The 8819-nt window shown below is 46.4% G+C and overlaps 1 protein-coding gene across 1 annotated transcript; it reads right to left on the bottom strand.

The window, feature by feature from the left end:
* Window positions 1-921: 921 nt before the first annotated feature.
* Window positions 922-6445, bottom strand: LOC112077463 (SLIT and NTRK-like protein 3). Its single transcript, XM_070441705.1, is given in 4 exon segments — window positions 922-1655; window positions 1657-3839; window positions 5301-5393; window positions 5936-6445. Coding segments are annotated over 2 exon segments (2733 nt in total). The 5' UTR covers window positions 3790-3839; window positions 5301-5393; window positions 5936-6445; the 3' UTR covers window positions 922-1055.
* Between the last annotated feature and the right edge of the window lie 2374 nt (window positions 6446-8819).

Here is an 8819-nt window from a genome sequence, read left to right as displayed (position 1 = left end):
TACCTCTACGTTGTTCACAAACGTTCCGTGGTAGCACCCTTTTCATTTAATTTAAGAGTTTTTATTAAGAAGGCTATACCAGACGCATATTCACTATACATTGATTTAACATTACCTTTACAATAAAATGTTCACTGAAATTACAGAATAAATATATGCAGATAATTTCTTCAGATCTTTGTGAGAGAGAAAACATTAAAAGTGCCTCCTACAAAGCCGGTAGTGTCGATGAGATAGATAATCCGAAGCATTGTTCATAAGAAAGTGCGTGAATTTCCAGAAAACCTTGAGCGTCATCATATAATATATTCACAAATGTTATTTTCATCCTCGGGTGAGTACGTCCTTGAGAATTGCACCCAGATATAGATAGTAGTCCTCTTTATTAATAATAATAATAATAATGATACTAATATATAAAATGATATAGAACACTGAACCGTAATGTGTTACAGTATCTCTATTAACACGTGACTGATAGTTCTGAGCAAATCCCCCACCACTGCAATGGAGCGAGTGCATGCAGCAAACTGCAATTTCATCTATTTTTTATTGATTTATTTTTCCTACAAACTTCATGTGCACGGAACCCGGGCGTTGATATATCCACGTAAAAGACAGAGAGACAGAAACATGAGCCCAACGGACACGGAGAAATCCTGCTCCAGCTCCTCTCGCGCACGGGGTTACTCCACTCCACCATTTGAGAGCGTATGAAGGGCTCGATTTGATGGGGTATATTTTCGGATGTTGTGATTCTCCCGGTGCCTCTCTTTCTTGGTCTCTCACTCTCCTTGGTATATAGACCAATCTGTTCCATATAAAAATAAGGGTTGATAACATTGCTGGCTACTCTGAAAAAAGGCACTTCATTGAATATCTGAGAATGGCCTTTCCTCCAAAGCGATTTTTGTGGGAAAACGTTTAGTAATATACTTTTTAATTGTATTATCATGCTGCTTTTTTGTTTCGTTTTTGTCCGTGATTTTGTTCCGTTTGGGGTATGGAAAAGTGAGAGTGTGTGTTTGTATGTAGCCTATGCTATTCTCCGTGTGTTAGAACCGATATGATTTCTCCAGTACTTCGAGGTAATCCGGCTTTGTTTGGAGTTTGGCTCTTAACTCAAGGTAATCGCTTTGGGATGGGTCAGGGAAGCAGCCTTTACCCGCTGTGAACAGCAACGTCTCCTTGAGACGTGCGTCCTGTTGTAAGTCCGGGTATTGCATACCGGGTGGGTGTGCGTGTGCGACGTGCATATCCTTTAGTTTCGGGACCGTTCCATACAGACAGTCTACGAAGCCAACAGTCGGCGTGGGTCTCTGGCTGTCAATCACGGTGGGACACAGTCCGCCGTTCTCGTGAAATCCTGATTTATCCCCTGTATTGTGGTTTACCGTGACGATAGTGTTGAGCTGTGAGTTAGACATGGCTAGGGTCCATTCCCTCTCCTTCTCTAAGAGGGTTCGGTAATTACTGTTGTTCTCTTTTGTTTCTGCAAACTGCCCCCCCTCACCCTCCCCTACCTCTCCCTCCCGGGGCTTGTAAATGGGGTTGTTGCACATCTGCGTCACAGGGTGAGGAATGTAATCATAGACGTGACCGTGAGTGTGTGTGTGGCCAACGTGACCATGTGTGTGCGTGACCGTGAGTGTGTGTATGTGTATGTGTGTGTCCGCTGGGTGGCTTTTCTGGTGAGCCTATGCTTCCACTGCTGGTCTGTCTCGGCGGATCCTCGAATATCCTGCACTGCATCTGGATTCCCGTCAGATCCACCTCAGAGCGTTTCCGGAAGGGCAGCTTCTTCCGTCTTTGCAGGACGAAGGCGAAGAGGCCCGCGGCCACGAAAACCGCTGAGATGAACAGAACGAGAAGACTGAGGATGAGGACTGATAGAGGCACCGGCCCCCTCCCCCCAGCCTCCCCCAGACCAGAGCTACCGGTGGTCATGTCATCAGAAGGGAGGAGAGCTGGGGAGGGTCCGGATGAGTATTTCATCTCTGGACAGATGATCTCAGCATCCAGCGACCTCAGATCCTTCCCAAAGGCAAAATCAGGAGTCTTACAGATGACATCACTAACCATGATGACAGAGGACAGCTTCTCCATCCAGCTTTTGAGGGGGATGATGTCACAGGAGCAGTCCCAGGGGTTCTGATGAAGGTCCACCTGGACGATGGAATGCAGGTGTTCTAGAACGCCACGCACAGGCAGGGACAGGAAGTAGTTATTGCGGAGGTTGAGTCGCGCCAGGCTGGTGCCTGCGAAGGCGTCGGTCGGGAGGGTGCGGAGGAGGTTATCGTTGAGGAAAACAAGCTGAAGGCTGGGCATGAGAGAGAATGATGCCGGCTGGATCTCACGAATCACGTTATACTCAAAATAAAGATAACTCAACGTCTGTAAGCCCCGGAACATACCGGGAGTTAGCCTCTCAATGTCGTTCCCATTCAGATATAAACTCTTCAGGTTGGGAAGGTTGATAAATGCCCCTTCCTGGACGTACGATATCCGGTTATTCCCCAAGTGTAGTAAATCCAAACTGGAAAAGTTCCAGAAATCAGACCGGTAGATTTTCTGTATCAGATTCCCGCTCAGGTAAAGTTTCTTGGCATTGAGAGGCCTGGGCAGGAGCTCTGAGATATTATGAAAGCCCTTCTCTTTACAGTTGACCGTTAGCCCCAGGTCGTTGATATGGAGGTTGCAGATACATCCAGAGGGGCAGACGATAGGGATGGGGGGGCGGGTCTGGTAGCCAGCTATAGGGGGCTGATTCAGGCCGGGGTAGAGACTACGAGGGGTKGGAGRGTTTTTGGTGGGCCTGGGYCKTTTGGTGGGTTTGACATGTCTCTCTTTGTACTCCACAGATGACGCTGTGTTGTGGAACGACGACAGCATGGAGGAAGGTTTCGTTGGCCACGTGTTCTCGTTGTTAAATGGAGACCGGGGGATTCCCAGTTTGRCCTCGATTTCYRYGTCTGARAGTAAYGGACAGAGYTCACTGCGTTTGATCTCWCGTAAATCTTTCCCGTGCAAGTGGAAGGGGTACTCGCAGGTGATCTCCCCGACCAGTGCTGTGTAGGGAACACGTTCCAACCATGTTTTTAGCTGAACTATATCACACTCACAGATCCATGGATTCTCCTCTAGCTGAATCTCCATCAGGCTCCGGCCCACATATTCCAACGTGCCCTTATATGGTAAAGTCTTTAAACGGTTTCCCCTCAGGTCTAGGTGTGTTAGTGACACCGACCTGAATAGGTAGCAGGGCAGGACTGGTATCAGATTGTCATTTAGGATGAGCACTCTGAGTTTGTGGAGGTGCCTGAACGCTCCACTCTCTATCCTCTTGATGACATTATAGTCTGCCTGCAGGTATTCCAAGCTTTCCAGACCCAGGAAGGTGTCATTCCGGAAAACCTCTAGTTTGTTCTCATGCAGGAACAGCCGTTTCAGAATTCCCAATCCGTTAAATGCTCCGGCGTGGATGTCCTGTAGTGCATTATTCCCCAGATTAATGGACACGGCATTGTTGAGGTGAATAAAACTGTTGAAGTACAGTTTCCTCATGGAGTTCCTCTGTAGGTTGAGTTTGAAGGGCCGTGTCCATATCTGGGAGATCTGACTGACGTTTGTAAATCCTTTGCTGTCGCAGTGGACGTGAAATACGCCCTCTTTGACTTCGCAGTAGCAGGGCTCGAAGCAGGGCTCGTCGATCTCCTCCGAGTCCTCCAGCAGTGGGATCGGGGTGGTCCATCCTAGGGCTATGGTGCTCAGCAAGGTAACCCACAGCATCCTCACTGAGACCTGATGAAGTCACGGCTATGGCAAGCCCCTTCACAGCACTGCAACAGTAGAGAAGAGAGAGAGCGAGAGAGGGGAGAGGGGAAAGGGGGCACACAAACACACACATACACACAAACACACACACACACACACAGGGTAAGCGGGTGAAGAGTGAGAAAAAGAGAGGAGAGAAAGATAGAGAGATATTCAATTATGGAAGGTGCGCATGGAAATGAAAGAATACAATGACATTGGCTTATCAATGTAGCCAACTCGCTGTTTAGCTCGTTACACACCAACCTAAAAATAATAATAATAATAACAAATCTCCCCTATTAGACCCTTGTTAAGGTCACCATATTTCACAACACCGAGGATCTACCACTAGCCTAAGGTTAAAATAAATCAAACTCAAAGATGCTTATCTCAATGAATAAATGAAGGCAACAGCAGGTGGCCGTGAAGGGTGGAGAAGAGAGGAGAGGTGATCTCTCTGTATTTATTACATAACATAGCCAACCTCTCCCGGTAAATCAGACACCGGAGTTCGCTGTGTTGTTGTGAAAATTAATGACGGTGCAGGTTTCGCCAGATTAATCATACCATAGCGTGAGCTATACCCCGTTAACCGAGGGACTGGACAAGGACTGAGCTGTCACCATGGCTCAAGGTACGGACCAGAGAGGACTAGAGGACGTTTGGGCATTATGTCTTATTGGTCAGATCGGCACCGAACCCTTTCTGATCAAAACATCAAAGTGACAACAGATCCCATATTGTTGTCTTTGGGGCAGCTGTTTGAGAACCAATTGACTGCAGATTGTTCATAGCCTACCCAAATAAGATATGTTTAGCCTAACCTCCACATGTAAATATAATATCAGATTTTCTATGAAAACAACTAGATGAACGGTAGATGACATCAGCTGCTAAAGGGATAGAGAGAGAAATACAAAGTAACTCTGAGAGGTTATGTTGGCAAGCGCTACTCTCCTCTCCCACGCAGCACGCCTGCCTGCCTGTATGGATCTGTCGTCTCCCCGCCCGTGAATTCCCTTAGCCCCCGGTCCTTATGGTCATTGTAAAATAAAAAAAAGTTGTCATTTCTTAGGGCACTTCACCTATGAAACGATTCCCTTTTACCGTTGTCTCCGATCGTGTTAAAACTGCACACGCGCAAGCACACGCACACACGCACACACAGACTGCGATGAATAGTGCACTTTGTATGTTCCCAGTGCCCTGCCTCCACCAATTGGCTTGTATTTCAAATCTATGCGCTCTCCGTGGTTCTGAAATCCCATGGAAAACACACAAAACTCCCGTGGCCGCTGTCCATTAAACCGGTGGCACTGAAATAAAACACAATTCCCAAAACACTCAAAAGAGAGAATCATTGACATCCAGTTAGTCCGAACGCATTCTCCCCGAATCTTTCCCATCGTTAAGCATTTCTGCGTCCCACAGCTGTTGGTAAAGGGTTATATTCCCAGGGTATCAGCTGTTATATCCCGTAGTACCTGCTCAGTTTAAGGGGATCTGACTTCACATCTCCTGCGTGTGAGGTGCCCTTGTGGCGGGGAAGGTGAGATATCCCGGTCTTCCGTTACGGGCTGTTGAGAAACGGAGAGAAGGAGAGAGGCAAAGGAAGATATGCATAGGAATGAGTCTCACACATCCATATAGCATAACGCAATCAAACCCGGCACAAAGACCACACCACAAGCTGTTAGCACAGGGTAACTGTATCCATGAAGGGACATAGGTTATGGAAACGATAGTCTATAAGGAAAACATAATGAAATTATAAATAAGGAAATTGACAATATATCTGTTGAATCTTAAATAATTGGCAAACCTGAATAATAGTACAAACTGGGGAATATTAAATCCATAGAATATGCACCTATATGGATATGAAGAGAAGCTGCTGAAACGCATGCCTACAGTACTGCAGTTGCTTTCGTCGTGACATCGTCTCGAAACCGTTGAATATGGTAAACAAATGCCCATTGATCAGATAGGATACCCAGATTCCTCTGTTCCGTTCTCATTATCAACGAGTGCTTTTCTTCCCCTTCCAAGTCCGAGGCTTAGCTATATGCAACACACATAAGCATTAACACACACGTAGATGCACACACGCACCACTCACCTTACTTTGGCACTGCAATTTAACAGCATCCGGAATAAAACGCCACTAGTTTAAATATTGTTGAATCTCTCTCTCTCTCCTCTGCCTCTCTTCCTACGATATTTTCCCGTTGAGCTCTCTCTCTCTCCTTCTTTCTCTCTCTCTCTCCCTCGCTCTCTCCCTCCTCCCGCTCTGGCAGGAGAGAGAGAAAATGAAGACGTGATTGGAATGCAATGTTCTCTTTTTTTTCTATCCACTTTGCTTATGATGCAGGTCCTCAGCTTGCTTGCTTCTCTCGACGAACGTTCAACAGTGTAGCCGGGCGAAATTGCACTCTCCTTGGCTGAAACTTCCCAGCACTGTCCGATGCGCCAACCCTCTGTGGATCATAGCAAAGACTCGTTCTCGGTCGGCTCTTCTTTAGACATCACGGGAATGAGCTTAAAGTGAAGAGAGAGGGAGCAACTGGCGAGAGAGGGGGAATAACGAGGGTAAGATGGAAGGGACGTTGCCGTTGGTTCTGGATGGTGTCGGCGGTGCTCAGAGAAAGAAGGAGGAGCGCGCGCTGACTGTCGCAATGGGAGCGCGGGTCAGGGAACTCTCTTTTTCTCTCTGTTGGAAAGGAGAGAGAGGCTGCAGGCTAGACATACCAGCCTCGGCACTCTCTTGGCTGTAACGCGAAACTGTGCGAACCCATGTGAGTCAGTAGACTCTGTAAAACACTCCTACTCCAGAGCACCTGTGCCTCATATGTTCCTGACCCTGCGTATGTAGTCCTCTGAACCAAGCGGCGCACCGAGGGACTACACTGCAACTCTTCCTTCTCTGCCTATCTGCTTAGAATGTGTCCAGGTCTGGGACCTGATGAAATGTGTTAAGGAGTGTTGTGTTTTGACTGTGTGTTCACTACATGCATGTGGTGTAGTGTGCATGGTGTGTGTCGTGTGTGATGTGTGTGTGTGTGTCGTGTGTGTGTGTTCGTGTGGCACAAAAAAGAATCCACCTGTGTGTCGATGCATGTTGTCTACAAGTCGTGTGTATCGTGTAATGCACCACACTCGGTCGTAATGTGTGTACAGCACAGACAACAACCTCTACTGCTTTACAGAGGCTCACGCACCGAGTGTTGAGAGAGTAAACTACGCTAGCTGCATTCGCTAGCCCTACACAACCCATAATATACAAAAGAAATATAATAGTGACACCCCTTCAAATTACTGGATAGTGAATGATTTCTGTGACCACAAACCTATTATAATGACAGCCGTAATAAAACTACGAAGCAACACACTTCATTGCAATCTCCATAGAAAACAATATGCACGTGGAACTGGCCTTACTGAAGAACTCAGTGACTTTCAACGTACGGCCACCGTCATAGATTCCTCCTTATCACACACAAGTCAAGTTTCGTCAAATATCTGCCCGCGAGAGCTAGAGGTGCTGTTATTGTGAAAGTGGAAGAACGTCTCTATATTTAAAAAACGGCTCAGCCGCAGAAGAAAGTGTAAGGCCACAACAAGCCCACCAGAACCTAGGTGACTCGCTATATGATCATACGCTCATGTAGTCATATAAAAAAATAATACTACTTCAATGTGCAGCAACACTCCCTACCGGATTACCCAAACTGCTTCCTCTGTAGTCAGGCGAACGTCAGCAAAAAATGAACTTGTCAGGACAGCTTCAATGAAATATGAGTTTCCATCGCACGAGCGAAGTGTCAGCTGAGTGTAAAGCTTGCCCCACATCAGTCGACTATGGAGGCAGTGAAACAAATTCTCTGGGACAGTGATGAGTCACGCTTCACAATCTGGCAGTCCAACAGCAGGAATTCTGGGTTTGAGCGCAGATGCCAGGTATGAGCGAAGATCCGGCCACGAATGACATAGTGCCAACTTGAGATGTGTTGTGGTTGCCCGAACCGATATTGATTTTACAAACGCCCTGCCGAGCCCGGAGTTTATTTTGGACAATAACTCTGGGACACAGATAAACTGGGACTCTGTATATTGGAAAGCCCGATCCACAAAAATGGGCGTCCTGCAGCAGACCGATTAACTCGGCCATAACAAAATACACAACCCTCGCTTCCAAAAAAATAAAGGAAACACTAACGAAATAACCACCCTAAACTGAGATGCTGACACATCAGAAAATTCTACGAAATATTCTCTATTAGAATCATCTCATTTCTCACTTTATCTCGATAGCTTGAACCAGTCGCCTGACAACAACATATTACCTACAATTCAAATCCAGAGAACGTTGATCATACGGCGCGAATCGGAGATCTTGTATAAGGAGATCACACACTCAGACACTACCTGATGTAAATTACTAAGGTGCGAAAACTCGAGCACTACCCAGAGCGAGAAATCATCCACTACATATTGACTGTAATGACTTAGAAGAACAAGTCAAAACTAAAGGCTCGGACAAAATCCCCTTCTTTTCACATAGACAAGAAAACAGAATAAGATGTTCTTGAGCGTCATCTCTAGCATGTTACACTGAGGTGTAATCGAACCTCCCTAACAACACAACAGCTTGGGCTATGCCTATCCTGAAAAGCAGCATAGTTCCAATACTGCGATGCAACACGTGGCCAACGAGTACATCACTAAAAAATAGAAGCGGAACTCCTACACTAAGCACCTGGACTAAGCAATCCGCCAAACTCCTTGAGAACAGTCTGTGGTATGAAGCGCTGCCTTAGAAGTAGCATCAGTTTAGCGTGTGTTGGATTAGGCGAGTATGGGTCCAAACTGGAATTATTGTAATTCAATGTAATGCAATATCTACCCAATTGTATTCTGTTGCGTGGAAAGGAGAAAAAAACGGAAAGCAGGGCACAGACACACTAGACTAACAAACCAAAAAGCCACTTACATCATCTAGAAGG

This window comes from Salvelinus sp. IW2-2015, unplaced genomic scaffold, assembly GCF_002910315.2.
Source record: "Salvelinus sp. IW2-2015 unplaced genomic scaffold, ASM291031v2 Un_scaffold4592, whole genome shotgun sequence".
Lineage (NCBI taxonomy): Eukaryota > Metazoa > Chordata > Actinopteri > Salmoniformes > Salmonidae > Salvelinus > Salvelinus sp. IW2-2015.
The sequence above is the reverse complement of the archived record's forward strand: the minus strand, read 5'-3'. Positions and strand labels throughout refer to the sequence as shown.